The following is a 16,809-nucleotide window of genomic DNA, read 5'->3' on the forward strand; positions in this document are numbered from 1 at the left end:
CCTTTTTCTGTATATAAGGGACCATTCATAATTTATGGTTAGGGGGTGATGATGATTTTTATGGAGAAGCATGTACAATGCGAATTACCCCCCCCTAAAATTTATGTACAAAATTAGTGACCCCGCCCTGCATGCCATGTACAAATTCAATGACCCCCCCCTCCACTTCCCATAAATTCTAAGCATAATTTTAAAAATATTTGTATGTACAAAATTGCTGACCCCTTAATACGTGTGTGTACAAAATTGCCGACAAAATTGCACCCCACCCAGCTTCTCAGAACAAAATGGGTGAAAAAAAACAACCTATCATCACCACCCCTAGCCATAGATTATGAACGGTCCCTAAGTGGTTATATAGTGATTCAATCGTCGTAAAATACTCACGACAGCGCCACAGTGAAAAGAATCTGGGAAACCGGTTTAAGTAAACTTGATTCGGAATGACCCTTCTGGTGTTTCATTGGTTAATATTTTAACATCCGCTTCCGGTAACGCAATCGCAGTCACTCTATAGTGACATTCCAAACAAATGCGAATCTTGACGTCTGGTTGATCTCACACTAACACCGTAAAGATGGTATGTTATTTCCATTTTATGTATCTAAATGGTTTGACAAGACGTATCACGGACATGCAACACTAATTTTGGTTTAGGATTAGCTTAAGATTCTCAACTGGCTGCTCATCCCTGTTGATGTTCGTTGCTAGATCTTCGAAATAACATTTTAACAAGTGATTTCACAGCGATTTACTTCTGTCAGTGGTATCGAGTAAAGGGGTTTCTTACTGATATACTTTTGGTGCATAGGGCATTCCTCACGCTAGCGACATGTGACGCACTTCATTTATATCATATCATCACATGCTGAAGCCCAAGCCTACAAGAAATGGGGATTTCATCGTGGGGGACCGGTCATTGATTTAGTATGGGGGTGTCGGTGGCTCAACAACAAACGTGGCAAGCTATAGTAATACATTTTTATTTTTGGTAATGCAAACAGAAACGGCTCCAAACATCTTTGTCCAATGATTTGGTTCAGATTATCTCCCCCTCCCAAAATTATGGTACTGGTCCAAACATTCAGTGGTGCCCACTGTTCATGACAAAAAAGAAACACACCTCACAAATACAAATATCCTTCGTATAAGACCGTTTCTTGACCTTTAATTTCTGTGACATACAATTATCCAAAATGCAGTCAGATATTCAAATATTTGTATTTGAAAGATTATGCGGAAAGAAATCCCGTATCCCCCCTTAAATTTCATCCTAGTCAAATCATATCACCTGAATATCTATATTGCTCATCTGATAAGGATGAGTTTTAACATGTTTCTTTAATTGTATCTGAACATACTGATGGACATATCCAACTTCTAAAAATGCCTCTGAAAGAAATTTTCCTCATCGTTAAAATGTAGGGGGGATACGGGCGGAAGTCTTACCGATTATGGCTATGCTTTAGCCAGTATGTATAACTAGAAAAACAGATGTCAACTGACTAACTTAGACAACAACCTCATTCCATTGAATGATTGATCATGTTGATTGTTTCTTAGCACTTCAAAGTGATAAAAGATGGTTTTATTCACAGTGCACGTGGTCTATACAGTTTTTGTATTATTCAGATGCTCTCACGCATGAAGCCGGCCATGGGGCCGGGGGCTGCCACAGGAGGAAAGGAGCAGAAGAAAAAGAAGAAATTTCCGAAGTTAGATGAGTTTTTGTCGGCTCGAGATTACACAGGTGCCATCACTCTGCTGGAGGTACATAGTCTTTGCTGCCTTGACTGCCTCTTTTCAGCGTAATAGCTAGTACTTGTCAAGTATACTGTTGAACAATGCCATGTTTCAACAGTTTAAGTCATCTAATAAACATTAATATTGTATGTACTCCTGTGAGAATGATGAGCCATTTAAGTATGAACTGTCATGACCCATACTGACAATTATCCACAGCTGCATTTGTATTTTTTGGTAAATTTGTGTCAACATGGTTTCTTACAGTTTAGCCGTAACAGTGGAAAGGGAAACGAAGAAGTAGACATGTGGATTGCATACTGCGCCTTCCACCTGGGAGACTACAAGAGATCTATGGAGGTATGTAACCAAAGTGTTTGTGCACCATTTTTGAAGCTGAGATAAAACAACATGGGGGACAACTCTTTCATGGTTCAGGACAACTCAGCTTCCAAGTCTATTGCTTATCATTGTAATTATAGTTGAATCAGAAGTGATTGTTGTTGTTTTAAAATGCCTGAACATCTGACTAACATGACCAATTTGTGTACAGGAGTACGAGAGGCTGTCCAAGAGGGATGGCTGTCACCCAGACATCTTCGCCTTCCTAGCCTGCTGCTACTTCTTCCTGGGGATGTATTCAGATGCTGACACAGCTGTAGCACGATGTCAGTACCAACTGTCTCTTAACAAGCAACAACGTTTATCACCATGTCCATGTGTTCTTCAACAAATGTTATTGTCATATCTACCATTAATGTCTATACTGTCAGAAAGTAGATAAATAATTGACTTTTGTGTATGCAGTATAGAAGTTTGACTCACCAATAGGCCAAACAACCATGTCCCCAGGTAATTTATTGTCTATAAAGTGCTATTATGGAACGTGCATATGTAAAACCCACACTAAACAGAGAATTATGAAAAAGACAATGATAGTACCAGCTTTTTGACAGATATGTATGTGCTTCCAGCTCCCAAGAGTCGTCTACAGAACCGCCTGCAGTTCCACCTGTCGCACAAGTTCAATGATGAGCGTAGGTTGATGGGGCACCATCAGGCCCTGCAGGATATCATCGAGGACCAGCTGTCCCTTGCCTCCATCCACTACCTACGATCACACTACCAAGAGGCCATCGACATCTACAAGCGCATACTGTTAGATAATCGGTAAGAAATACCAGATACCTGTCAATATCTTGTCCATCTTTTCTGTAGATTGTTTCACACAATGGATATGCAGGCTTCTCATGTATAATTGAGAGAGAATTATGGTGATCGTAATTAATAATAATTTAATCATTTTGGGGAATTATTCTAGACACTTGCCAATCAGGCTTGGGCAATGTCGAGATACATGTACATCTCTGCAGGATCAGGCAGAAACACATGCCTTGAACACGAAAAACATTGTTTTATAGTTTTCCTAATTTGAACTGAAACAAAAGAGCAAATGATTTATTTATAGTTTTGAAGTCATGTACATGTATGTGTTTGGATGTGCGCTTACAGAGCAACTATTTGTATACATTGTCAGGACTATCTTACGCTTAATTATCTGTAAGGTGCACAGATATCAGACAGGTATTACATGAGCACTCTCTCTACTTGCAGAGACTTCCTGGCTCTCAATGTGTATGTGGCGCTGTGTTACTACAAGCTGGACTACTACGATGTATCACAGGTTGGAACCATTTGTCCATGTTTAACTGGCCACGTGTTTGGCTGGCATATTGCAGTTGCAAGAAAAACACCAAGTTCCACCTCCTCAATATCGTTGTTATTAATTGGCTTAAATGTCTGCTATTCTGAAAATATAGCCAAATGCAGCCAATATTCTGACACAGGAATTACTATCACTGAATCTACCATTAATGTGCATGTTTTAAAAGTAACAGGTGCAGGAAAAAGTATTTGTAGTCATGATTAATAGTTGCTGGAAAATGATGAATGTAAGTACCAAATTACCATGGATATTGGAATATTATTTCCGTACCTACACCTGTGAAGATTAAGTCGTTAATCCTTCTTGGTCTGCATCCTGCTGTCACCTGTTTGTTTTCTTCTGCAGGAAGTGTTGGCAGTTTACCTACAGCAGTTTCCAGACAGCGCCATTGCTCTCAATCTGAAAGCTTGCAACCACTTCCGACTATACAATGGCAAGGCTGCAGAGGTGAGTAGTTTATCATAGACAGTCAACAAGTCATAACTAGCGATGGATTGTAGAACTAGTGCTGTAGCTAACACTGGTGGGACTTACAAATTCTAGTATCTGTGTGACATGCTTGATAGAGCTTCCAGAGTTATAGTGGCTGTGAACTCCAGCCATTACGATGTCGACACCAGCCCATGTTGGCTAAAAGTAGCCACTAATGAATCAGATGGCTGGTTTATTGTTTTAGAAAATGGTCACGATATCAGTCACTGTATTGCCAGACTTCATAACTGATAAAACCTGAAGTACATGCATGGGCAGGGACAGACCACAACTATGATGTAGTTCTTTACTACTCTGCTTTAGCTATTTGGCATCGACTGGTCACTAATGCATAGCAGTGAATCCCTCCTACAGATCTGATTAAGTGTTGATGTTCCTTTGCTAGCTGTTGTTCCTTTGGTTGCTGCAGTTGTTATTGCTTCATTTTCAGGCTGAACTAAAGGCTCTACAGGAGATGTCTTCACCGTCCTTCACCTTCGCCAGGGATCTCATCAAGCATAATCTGGTATGTTGGTAAAAGTTCAGCCATACTATACGTCCATCTACATGTATTTGAGTCAGTGCTCCGGTACAGTTCTTAATAATTTCACATTGTTCATGGAAGCCTGTTCTCAATTAAGATGACATGAGTGTGTTTTGTTTTTACTTGTAGTTGACCGAAAATCTTTTGACTAGACCTGCAGTATATTACATGTGCCAGTCTGGGTGTCTATTATCTGAATTTATCTGAATTTTAAACACTGTCTTTAGTTATCTGTCTGTAAGCAGAAACATCATAATCGGGTTATACATACATAGGTAAATGAGTTTAAAATATTTCACTATATTCATTTTGTAAACCTTTGACTTTGAGCTGAGACCTCATTATATATACATGATTTGATCAGAACATCAGAAACATATGTTTAGTAAGCCTGTAGTATCAGTGTAAGCCAGCCCTGTCACACACCAACATCATGTGTACTTTATCATTCATTCTACCAGTGTCTAAAACTGAGGTGTGTTTCATCCCAGGTGGTGTTTCGTGGTGGCGAGGGGGCGCTCCAGGTGTTACCTCCCCTTATCGATGTCATCCCTGAAGCCCGCCTCAATCTGGTCATCTACTACCTCAAGCAGGGTGAGTGAGGTTCATGCACCATATTATTACGTAACTGAACATGTTTTATCAATATGACGTTATACAAGCAAGAATGTTCAAATGGTGAGTGTTATCTGCAGTAGCAGTGATGGTATATAATGAATTTGGTAGTAGGTGGTTAATAAGTACATGTAGCTCAATCATGTTCAGAGAGCGATTAATACCCCTTCCATAGATGAAGCATCCATGTTTTTTTAAATAGCTATAAGTCAAATACTCTGAATACCAACACACTGGGTTTGTTGTATCTGGGTGTGAATGTTGCTATTACAGATGATGTGGCCGAAGCCTACAACCTGATCCGAGATCTGGAACCCACCACGCCGCAGGAGTACATCCTCAAGGGAGTAGTGAACGCTGCACTCGGACAGGAGCAGGGATCTGTATGTGCTCACTGTGTCACTCTCATGATCTGAACCATTGATTGGTTTACTTGGCCACGTTAGTTGTTAGTAAACTGTACAGTCAGGGGAGGAAATAACTTTAAAATTGCTAGTGTACTCCGGTACAGTGGCACATGTAAAATCACTTGCCCTGATAATTTTTCCACTATACTAGCCATTTTCTTGTTGATTTTTTAAATAAACAATGTAATTAATATTGGAAAATCAACTGGACACTGGTACAGCGTGATATACAAATTTGCTTGCCTGACAGAAAAAACCACTGGACTCGGGCGTCGGGCAATGGGTTATTTCCACCCCTGACAGTTTATGTAAAGCGATATCTCCCTACCCATGGGGCTTGTATAATGCAGAAATCATGAGAATCTATTGATTGAATCTATTTTCTCTGGCAAGTATTTTCTGATAGATAGTTGAGTTCTTTCTCTGACAAGTGGTATGGTATGGTTGATGTATACTACCTGTCTATGATTTTGTATAATGACCAGCAGGTTCTGAAGAAACGGAAACAACACTACTGTGATATCCTAATAATGGTTTAAATATTGGGAAAGGTTCTAAACACCCTATACTAGACAATAAATGGCAAGAGGTACATGGATCACATGGTCAGACGCATGGATATAGCTGATCACCATTACTTGATGACATGGGACATGTACATCATAACATTCACTGGGTTGTCCAGCATTCCACAGAGGAACAAAACAATCATTTGTCATTTACTGGTCACTTATTGATATGAACCAGAGTTAGCAATGTGACCTGCCGTAAGCTTACTCATATAAGCCTTTGTTCTCTTTTCAGAGAGAGAGCACTTAAAAATAGCACAACAGTATTTCCAGCTTGTGGGAGGCTCTGCCAGTGAATGTGGTACGTACACAGGTGATAGATAGTCATGGATAGATTATCCCCTGAATCAGTGGTTTTGCCTCAACTCATACTATTCATAACTTCAACACATTTGAACACAAAATCTGGAATGTTGTATACATTTGGTACAGTTATCTGGTTCCAAGACACCATATACTGTGCAAAGTTGTCTCCCTGTGAATATCGTTCACTGACTCTAACACGCTGTCTATCTTTGCAACTGTCTTTATGGTTCAACTTGACACTATACAGAGATATCAGAATTAAGATCTTTCTCCTGGCTTCACTGCATAAAATGCTCACACTGTATACTTTGTGTCACCTTGTGTGTGTGGAGGTATAATGTTGAACATCTCTGTCTTAGACACCATCCCTGGACGTCAGTGTATGTCTGAGTGCTTCTTCCTTCTCAAGCAATTTGAAGATGTGCTGATCTATCTCAACTCAATTAAGGTGGGTGGTAGGATATACAGTCAGCTCTCGTTAATCCGACACTCATTAATCCGACAATCACGTTAATCCGACAAAAAATTAGGGAACCATTTAAAACAGTGATAATTACTCTCGTTAATCCGACATTCTCGCATTCCGACTCCGACACACCAATCTAGCAACTGATTATTGTAAATACATTGTAAAAACATTCGTTAATCCGACAATCAACACAGCCCGTCGGATGATCCGACCGTATACAAACAATCACACGTGAGTGGTAATTAGGGTGTGCCTTACTGGCTACTTGACACTGACGTCGGTGAACATCACAATTGTTAATTAGGAACACAGGATAATTAATTGAGACGATTTAATCAAGAAATAACAGTAGAGCGAGCTGTATAAAATGTTTACAACCGACATGAGTTTTCATCACAAGATGTTTATCACGAGTACACCACCTGCTAAGCGACCCCTTGTAGAAGTTACGCCCATTGATCAAGAAAGAAATCTCCTTTTGAAGAAAGACAAACCCCAGACAACACAACAAGAAGTCATCACTTTTGCTTAGCAGAAGTTTGATGTGAAGATTGGATGATCAACCATATCTGACCTCCTGAAGCAGTCTGCTTAGTCCAACATTTCTGTTAATCCGACATATTTCTCTGCAACCACAAGTGTCGGATTAACAAGCGCTGACTGTACCTTTGTATTTCATTAAATTCTTTCATTCTATGTCAGCAGGTTTTATGTCATCTAAAATGTTCTCCAGTCTATAATAACTGCAGAATGGTAAAGTGTTGTGTAGACAGCATTTCCCATGACGGCATCAGATATGCTGATTCTGTATTCCATGTTACAGAGCTACTTCTACAATGACGACATGTTCAACTTCAACTACGCACAAGCCAAGGCAGCCGTGGGCAACTTCAAAGAAGCAGAGGAGGTAGGTGGTGTTTCTGTCATCTTGTATGAGATCATCTTCACATTAGAAGTACCAATACCATTTGTTTCAGATGTTCAAGTGTGCGGTAGGAGATTCCTGTCATGTGTGTCAGATTGTGTGTGTACAAGACAGGTGAATGGTGTTGTGTTATCTCAAAGTATCTGGTGGAGCAACTACCTCTGCTTCAGGTTCCTATCTTTTGTGGGGTGTGTGCTGTCATGTACATATCTGTGTTTCAGATATTTATGCTGATACAGAGCGACAAGGTGAAGAATGACTACACCTACCTGAGCTGGCTGGCCCGATGTTGTAAGTCATCAGTATCATAACCCCTTCAACACAGCTGTTGTAGAGCACATGGCACTGAGGGTTTTCACATGTTTTGACAATTTTCATATCTGCAGTAAAATTTGTTGCACTTGTCATTTTGGCTGGCTGAAGAAATAAGTTTGTTGAGGCTGTTGCCTATGCTGTTTCCTGTATTTGCAATGACATATTTAATAGCACATGTGGCCGATTAGCCCTGTGCAAGAACACTTATTGTGCAGAGTTGTCTCCCTTTGTTATGGTAAACCTGTGGCCCTCGATCATATTCTCAGATTTGCCCTGTGCAATAACACTTATTATGCAGAGTTGTCTCCCTTTGTTATGGTAAACCTGTGGTCCTCGATCACATTCTCAGATTTGCCCTGAGCAATAACACTTATTATGCAGAGTTGTCTCCCTTTGTTATGGTAAACCTGTGGTCCTCGATCACATTCTCAGATTTGCCCTGATGATTGTTCATCTCATTTGTAAACTGCTGAATCTTACATCACATTTCCCTCATTAATGAGTGAGTGAATATGTTTTTTCACTGATTTTGGCAGTATTCAAACAAGATCATTTCGAGGGCCACCAGAGACAGTGTATCCTCGTGGGAATATAACCCATGGCTTTGATATGCTGAGCAAAAAATCTGACCATGAGACACCCCACTGCCCCCTTATTGTACTGTACAAAGTAGTGTTATACCCAACTCTGTGTATTTGCCAGATATAATGAACCACAAGGCCAGGTTGGCCTGGGAGCTGTACCTGAAGATGGAGACATCGGGGGAGTCATTCAGCCTGCTGCAGCTCATTGCTAATGACTGCTACAAGGTACCTTAAACTTGAGATGACATACTCATGTTTGATGTCGTTTATAGATGGAAGATGCTATATTTGTATTGTGTGATAAAAATGTGTTGCTGATTAACAGTCTGCCAGGCTTTAGGAGACGTCTTCATCAGTGCCTTTTATTATATTGATGAGTATATTTGCCTCAGCTAAGTAGAGGTGAATCAGGGTTTGTTGGACCACTGACTGGTGTGCAGATATTTCTTTGTCCATGTCACCTTTATAACCTCCTCAGGCACATCATGTATGCGGAGTTGTGTCCCTTAGGTGTGCCAGAAACCTATGATCACAGGTTAACATCCGTATTCCCCCTGATTTTGTCTGTTGCTTTGTTAGTACCATTCCTACTGCTGCAAGATTACCAGAGTAGTACAAATTAGGGAACCATTTAAAACAGTGATAATTACTCTCGTTAATCCGACATTCTCGCATTCCGACTCCGACACACCAATCTAGCAACTGATTATTGTAAATACATTGTAAAAATATTCGTTAATCCGACAATCAACACAGGCGTTCGGATGATCCGACCGTACGTATACAAACAATCACACGTGAGTGGTAATTAGCGTGTTCCTTACTGGCTGCTTGACACCGACGTCGGTGAATATCACACTTGTTAATTAGGAACACAGGATAATTAATTGAGACGATTTAATCAAGAAATAACAGTAGAGCGAGCTGTATAAAATGTTTACAACCGACATGAGTTTTCATCACAAGATGTCTGTCACGAGTACACCACCTGCTAAGCGAGCCTGAGTAGAAGTTACACCATTGATCAAGAAAGAAATCTCCTTTTGAAGAAAGACAAACCCCAGACAACACAACAACAAGTCATCACTTTTGCTGAGCAGAAGTTTGATGGTGAATATTTTTACACCGATGAAGATAACTTATACACCTGCATCAGCTGGATCATGACATTTCATTAATAATTTCTTTAATCACATTTGGACTTTTTCCTCAACTTGTCAAGTTGACTGATGTGCATCAGCTGGGCTTTCCTTTCACATTTGGACTTTTCCTCACATGAAACTGCACTGTTCTGTTCCAACCTGAGTTACAACTATGTCGCAGCTGTGCTACATGTTCTTGTTTGTTGTGGCAGATGGGTCAGTTCTACTATGCAGCCAAAGCATTTGATGTTCTGGAACGCCTGGACCCTAACCCCGAGTACTGGGAGGGCAAGCGAGGTGCCTGTGTCGGCGTGTTCCAGATGATCATTGCCGGTCATGAGCAGAGGTGAGTTCAGATCATGTCCAGATGTCTACACCTCGGAGTTTTCTCACCACAGCATGTGTATTTTTTCCTACAATATATCCTGTAATGGGATAGTGGAAAATGGCACCCGTCATCTTGTGTAACAGGATTATGACATCCTCCATACCCAATATGTTATCTCTTCTTTCTATTGTGAGAGATACCCAAGATCTACTTGTGGAGCTAGATCAGTTTCAGCCTCATTTGAATACCAAAATAACAATGCAAACATCAGATCAAATTACACTCGAGGTCATTCTGTGTCAGGTTAGTGATATTAGAAACGAAGATGGTGTTTCAGTTCTGAAATGAAGATATGGTTGCAGGTATTGCAGGGTACTTATCTTCATGAAAGTGAGATAAAATACACTGGGCAATAGAGGTTGGATAAAGAAGGAGAGTCTGTTTCAAGTCAGGCCACAATGGAAAAAAAAGAACATTTTCTTATTCTTCTTATTCATGTTTCTATATATAACCAACATATTGGTCCATTACTGACCACAATGATCTTCTGGGTCTGCAAGGCTGGAGTGATAGGGCATGAATGTGGTAGAGTGGAGAGATATGATAGGACTTGTTTTAAAGGCGAGGATGCTTCACATGGTTTCCTAGTGACTGAAGAATGCCGACATCTTGAAAGTAAATATTACAGCTGGGTAGCTTCAGTGGCAGGGAGAATATGGATGTCATATGACTGTGATGTCATGGCAACCGAAAATGTCACAATGATCTGGATGCACTAACTCCAATGAAAGCTGTTTTTGTCAAAAGCTAAATGATGTGAGATCCTTAGTGGCAGCTGCTTGCTACTAACCAACTGCTTCACGTCCCACCTTGATACCTACCTTACACTAACAAACACCCCCCACAACCTACTCCTCCCTCCCCCATAACACCACCACCACCTTACATTTGGTATCCATGACTACAGAGAAAACATTGTACATTGTACTTAGAACTATGTTCATGAAATTCTTAAGAAGATAGTTCTGCACAAATGCCCAAGCTGTGGTAATACCTCCCAGTTTTCAATATAATGTCATCCTGGGACCTTTATCCCTTTGCGAATTTTAAAAACATTTCCATTAATTCAACGCCTTCAGGACCCCCGGACCTCACAACACTGGCTCCCACCCCTACAAACTGACAAATCACCCCTACTATGACTAATCATGTTTGTCTAATCTTCTTCCTTTGTGTTAGACACAATCTCCCTCCCACACCTTCTCCCCCTAGATCCCCTAAACTGGAGGTGCAAGGATAGTTGTGGATGACAGTGTGTACACAGCCTAGAACTCTTCAGATTGGTGGGACGGTGATGAAAATTGGTGAGATCAGGCTGAAGGAATCCTTGCACTTCCAGTGGTGGCCATGCAGTGTGATGGTCCCCTGCTTGCTAGTAACTTGGCTGTGCTGTTTGCCTCTGCAGGGAAAACTTACGTGAAGTTCTGCACCTCCTGAGAAACACCAGCAATCCACAAGTGGAATACATCACAAGGACCATGAAAAAATGGGCCCGCGACAACAAAGTTCATGTCTAGCAGACTCTGCCCTAGTTTTCTACTGTCTACCCGTTCACTCATTTCCTTCTGTTCATTGCCCTCCATCTAACACTCTTGTCACTGTATCTAACATTCAACATCCTGGCAAGCTTCAAAATTACTTGTAGTAACCCACTGCTAAAGACACATTTACAATTGTAATGGTACAATGAAAATACAAAATGTCCTGAAGGTCAGGGTTTGTTATCGCAGGGTATGAAACTCAGACCACAGGGCTGGTTAGATGTAAAAAATGCCAGCCCTCACCAAAACTTACCTGCCCACAAAATATCTTCATATACATGTCTAAATTTTAATCTGGCAGTCCATGTTGAAAACAACCCATCCCAGGCGGTCAGGCAGGCAGGTATTTCGAACGCTGGTTACAGTCAATATTTAAAAGTATGTATTATATATCTCACAGAAAAGTACAGAGGCTGACTTTATAAGTTACAGTTACCTATTACCTAGGTCACAGTATTTCTTCTTTTGGACACACTCAAAAGGGCATACTAAGCATACCTGTTAGTGCTAGTACACTTACACAATGCATCTGTCCCTGCCTTGGGATTATCCACACTCACCACAATTCACATATCCCAGGCATCATGGTCTGCTTGGTCCTTGGCACCATCACAACAACTCTTGCTTCCTCAGCATCTCTATGCAGTAGTTCCTCAAGACTTGTACAGGTTAGCATGTGCAATCCTAGCACCTGCAGTAGAGAGCAACACCAGTCAGAGCATCTTTTTTGTGTACTGAACCTCATTTTCCACAATTCTCTAATTGATTTCCAGTCTTTGTCCATGTCCTGTTTGCATGCTGAGTGTGTGTCTTGTCATGTTGTGTCATGTTGTGTCATGTTGTGTCATGTTGTGTCATGTTGTGTCATGTTGTGTCATGTGGACCATGTTTTAGGGAGATGCTGCGTGATGTCATCAACATGCTGCGTAATACCAGCAACCCGCAGGTGGAATACATCATCAGGACCATGAAGAAATGGGCCAAGGAGAACCTGGTTCCTCTGCCCTGAGAATCACTCGTCCCTGTATAGTCATCATGATCACTGAAGTACATGGTCATCTGGATCTCCATCAATGTTCCACCCATACACTGGTCCACTAGATGACCGCACACCTGGACCATATTCCACAAGCAATCTCATCATTGCAACTGTCACAAGTCTATGTTCAAATTCGGACTAACAATAGTTGTTAGGTTTGTTCTGACGAAGGAGCACAGGTGAATTTACGATTAGGTTCCAACTTTGATCATTTGTGGACAATATGAAATATTATCATTGTATTTGTTGTATTGTTCATTTCTCCTGAAGAAGGGGCAAACTGGATGAATACTTTAACCAAAAAAGTAGGGAACTTGTTTAGATAATTGTTTAGTGTTAAGGCAAGTTCCCTATCAAGGTGGTCTTGTTTGATTCTGCAAGGGTTTTATGTGTCCACCCCTGCTTCGCAGCATAGTCAGTATTTTAATTAAAAACTGCTACATCATGTTTGATATGTATGAAAAACTACATCCAACATGGCATGGTTCTTCTGTGTCACCTTTGTTACCTCTACATGTATATCTTGAATCCACTTTCAATCTATATGGTTCCTTGTGAAGCTGTTTGTCTTTTTCCAGACTCACTTCAAACAATTTCACATCTTTAGACATGAGCAACAACATACACAGAAAGAAGCTTGTATCACATCACTATGATTAACTTATCATTACTGGTGGGTATTGCGAGACACAGCCTTCTAAATTGCTGGTGTTCTTGGACTCATTTCAAGTAATGTCTTATATTTCTGCTCTGTGGGTGAAATTCTGCAAATAAATAAAGGAACACTTGTACTTTCATGTATTCCCTTATTTGTTTTCATGAGTATATTTGTCTGTCATAGTGGCTGCCTGTAATGGCAGAGTCAACTTGTCATACCATTTGCCTTCATCTTCAAGTTTTCACACTAACTGTGATGCAAGAAACATGGCCCATTATCAGATGCATCATACAGACCCACACAGATTAAAGTTGTTCCTGTTCCATAGCTGTATGCTGGTGAAAACAATGTCATTTACGACAGGGAAGTATCCTGACTTCCTACCAGGATCTGTTCCAACCTGTTGTATGACATATTTTGTTCGGACACTCAACACAGGATATGAGGTTGTGTTATCTATATTACTAAATATGTAAATGTGTACATAAAGTGTACAAATATAATAAAAGTTTTGTTCATGTCCCCAAGACTTGTAGTTCTGCAAAAATATCCGTCCATTTTTACTCATTGTTAATCTGCACAGTCCAAGATTGTGTGCATACTGCTTGGTCAAAAGTGTTATTTATATAAATAAATGTTTTGAAAAGATCCTTGTGTTGTTTATTCTGCTTTTGGTACTCATTGCCCTTTCAAGGAAAACATGACTAATGTCAATGTGTTTACACAGAATCGTATTACAAATATAACAGGGACGCTATTGGGATTAGCCAGAGAGAAGTCACTGAAACCAGTGATGGGGATGGATGTAGCAGGTTTCTATAGCATGAATGTTGTGTAGGTGGATGCCATATTCTCTGCTAAGGGTTGACCTGTTTCTCTTTTAGATAGAAGTGTTGGTCTTCGTTAATGGCTGGCTTGTTCTTTTGTTTATATATCCTTGGTCTCTGTTAATGTCTGGCTTCTTTCTCTTTTCTTAATTCGTCATTGCCTTGGTCTTTGTTATTGTCTGGATTTTTTATTTGAGAAATAGATGCCTTGGTCTGTTAATTGCTGATTTTTCACTTTCATAGGAACATGCATTGACATCTGTTGGTAGTTGGTTTGTTTTATAGGTACATGCATTGACATCTGTTGGTGGTTGGTTTGTTTTATAGGTACATGCATTGACATCTGTTGGTGGTTGGTTTGTTTTATAGGTACATGCATTGACATCTGTTGGTGGTCGGTTTGTCTCACAGGTACATGCGTTGAGATCTGTTGGTGGTTGGTTTGTGTCACAGGTACATGCGTTGAGATCTGTTGGTGGTCGGTTTGTCTCACAGGTACATGCGTTGAGATCTGTTGGTGGTCGGTTTGTCTCACAGGTACATGCGTTGACATCTGTTGGTGGTCGGTTTGTCTCACAGGTACATGCGTTGAGATCTGTTTGTGGTTGGTTTGTCTCACAGGTACATGCGTTGAGATCTGTTGGTGGTTGGTTTGTCTCACAGGTACATGCATTGACATCTGTTGGTGGTCGGTTTGTCTCACAGGTACATGCGTTGAGATCTGTTTGTGGTTGGTTTGTCTCACAGGTACATGCGTTGAGATCTGTTTGTGGTTGGTTTGTCTCACAGGTACATGCGTTGAGATCTGTTGGTGGTTGGTTTGTCTCACAGGTACATGCGTTGAGATCTGTTTGTGGTTGGTTTGTCTCACAGGTACATGCGTTGAGATCTGTTTGTGGTTGGTTTGTCTCACAGGTACATGCATTGATATCTGTTTGTGGTTGGTTTGTCTCACACGTACATGCGTTGAGATCTGTTGGTGGTTGGTTTGTCTCACAGGTACATGCATTGATATCTGTTGGTGGTTGGTTTGTCTCACAGTTACATGCGTGGATATCTGTTGGTGGTCGGTTTGTCTCACAGGTACATGCGTTGATATCTGTTTGTGGTTGGTTTGTCTCACAGGTACATGCGTGGATATCTGTTTGTGGTTGGTTTGTCTCACAGGTACATGCGTGGATATCTGTTGGTGGTTGGTTTGTCTCACAGGTACATGATCGGATATCTGTTGGTGGTTGGTTTGTCTCACAGGTACATGCATTGACATCTGTTGGTGGTAGGTTTGTTTTATAGGTACATGCATTGACATCTGTTTGTGGTTGGTTTGTTTTATAGGTACATGCATTGACATCTGTTGGTGGTCGGTTTGTCTCACAGGTACATGCGTGGATATCTGTTGGTGGTTGGTTTGTCTCACAGGTACATGCGTGGATATCTGTTGGTGGTTGGTTTGTCTCACAGGTACATGCGTGGATATCTGTTGGTGGTTGGTTTGTCTCACAGGTACATGCGTGGATATCTGTTGGTGGTCGGTTTGTCTCACAGGTACATGCGTTGATATCTGTTGGTGGTTGGTTTGTCTCACAGGTACATGCGTGGATATCTGTTTGTGGTTGGTTTGTCTCACAGGTACATGCGTTGATATCTGTTGGTGGCTGGTTTGTCTCAAAGGTACATGCGTGGATATCTGTTGGTGGCTGGTTTGTCTCACAGGTACATGCATGGATATCTGTTTGTGGTTGGTGTGTCTCACAGGTACATGCACTCCACACATAAATGAATCAAATCCTGCAGATCATGAAGAGTTGATTGAGCCCTCAAGATCCCGACAACGTTTTACTTGTCCTAGAGCGAATATATCAAGCTTCTTTTACCGCAAAAAACTTGCTGTGTACAACCTTACGGCACATAGTACGATAGGACCTACTGCATACTGTGCAGTTTGGCATGAGAAACTGGCAGGAAAAGAAACCAATGAAATAGCAAGTGCTCTTTGTGCTATTCTTGCTGAACTCAGTCGTGTCTCAGTCTGTCCTCAAGAACAGGATATGAGGAGGATGTCGTCTCCACCTACAGGAGCTTGTGTTGATAATTGTCTGACAGTCAAACACTGTTCCACAAAACATGAACTGCCCAAGGACAAAGCTGCAGACCTCAGATCTATGTTAAAATTCATAACCTCAACAGATCTCATAAGATAAACTCATTCAAGAACATGTTTGATGTTCATGCTTTAGGGACATGTCTGATATGTCTTGTAACTCAATGGTAAAGTCTTTTAAACCTGTTTCAAGTTTTGAAGTTGTTTAAGAGATTGTTTGTTTTTGATACCACAAAACTGAGTGTCTTTACTTAAACAATACAACAGTGATCCATGACATCAATTTGTGTCGGATGTGTTTAGTGAGTTCACTGTTCTAGTTCCATACGGCAAAGTACTTTATACCTGTTCCAAGTTTTGAAATTTTAAGAGATTATTTGATTTTGATTTATTAGGGATATGCTCTTATCATAAACACATGGCTACATCCAATTAATCA

General features: G+C 40.7%; 1 protein-coding gene across 2 annotated transcripts; it reads left to right on the top strand.

The window, feature by feature from the left end:
• The first annotated feature begins 487 nt into the window (after positions 1 to 487).
• LOC124290223 (intraflagellar transport protein 56-like) lies at positions 488 to 14,090 on the top strand. 2 transcript variants are annotated; one of them, XM_046726937.1, is made up of 17 exons: positions 488 to 580; positions 1,633 to 1,770; positions 2,011 to 2,103; positions 2,297 to 2,411; positions 2,718 to 2,913; positions 3,358 to 3,427; positions 3,815 to 3,916; positions 4,392 to 4,466; positions 4,976 to 5,078; positions 5,373 to 5,482; positions 6,313 to 6,376; positions 6,741 to 6,829; positions 7,674 to 7,757; positions 7,997 to 8,066; positions 8,793 to 8,899; positions 10,029 to 10,162; positions 11,610 to 14,090. In XM_046726937.1, the coding sequence occupies exons 1-17, from the start codon at positions 578 to 580 to the stop codon at positions 11,719 to 11,721; spliced, it is 1,665 nt and encodes a 554-aa protein (XP_046582893.1). In that variant the 5' UTR covers positions 488 to 577; the 3' UTR covers positions 11,722 to 14,090. The 2 variants fall into 2 exon arrangements, with proteins under 2 accessions (XP_046582893.1, XP_046582892.1); XM_046726936.1 differs by having other exon boundaries at positions 12,640 to 14,090.
• Positions 14,091 to 16,809: the final 2,719 nt, after the last annotated feature.

Source organism: Haliotis rubra, unplaced genomic scaffold (assembly GCF_003918875.1).
Source record: "Haliotis rubra isolate DU_JTF1 unplaced genomic scaffold, ASM391887v1 Scf46, whole genome shotgun sequence".
In the NCBI taxonomy this organism is placed as follows: Eukaryota; Metazoa; Mollusca; class Gastropoda; order Lepetellida; family Haliotidae; genus Haliotis; species Haliotis rubra.